Source organism: Carlito syrichta, unplaced genomic scaffold (genome assembly GCF_000164805.1).
Source record: "Carlito syrichta isolate Samal-C Ts95f unplaced genomic scaffold, Tarsius_syrichta-2.0.1 Scaffold305073, whole genome shotgun sequence".
NCBI classification, from domain to species: Eukaryota; Metazoa; Chordata; class Mammalia; order Primates; family Tarsiidae; genus Carlito; species Carlito syrichta.
In genome coordinates, this window is record NW_007249169.1 from 499,323 (window position 1) to 499,665 (window position 343).

General features: G+C 75.5%; 1 protein-coding gene across 1 annotated transcript in view; it reads right to left on the reverse strand.

The window, feature by feature from the left end:
• The window catches only part of DRD5 (dopamine receptor D5), a 3,648-nt gene that overhangs the window by 2,033 nt on the left and 1,272 nt on the right, over positions 1-343 (reverse strand). The window contains exon 2 of the mRNA XM_008061093.2: positions 87-336. Coding sequence (XP_008059284.2) covers positions 87-336 — 250 coding nt within the window. The remainder of the gene's footprint in view (positions 1-86; positions 337-343) is intronic.

Below are 343 nucleotides of genomic sequence, written 5' to 3' on the forward strand. Positions count from 1 at the left end.
GCCCCCCGGGCGGCCCCATCGGGCCCCCCGGGGGTGCGTCCCCTCGGGCTAGGGACCCTCGAACCCCCGGGGGGACGGGCGCTCACCGTGCGCTGCTCAGGACCCAGAACCGCGCTCGGACTGTTCATGCCTCCTCGAGCGCCTCCAGGTCGATGGCCGCTGTGCGCCCCTCCAGTCCCGGCGCTGGGGACAGGGAGACTGGTGGCTGCTCCTAGGAACCGGCAGCTCGCCGGATGGCGGCGGCCGCGTCTGATTCGGAGCCGAAGAAGGGAAGAGTGAGTCGCCACCGAGGGGGCGGGGACCAGGAGCCGCGGGTGCCCGGCGAGCGCTGCCGCGCTGCCGC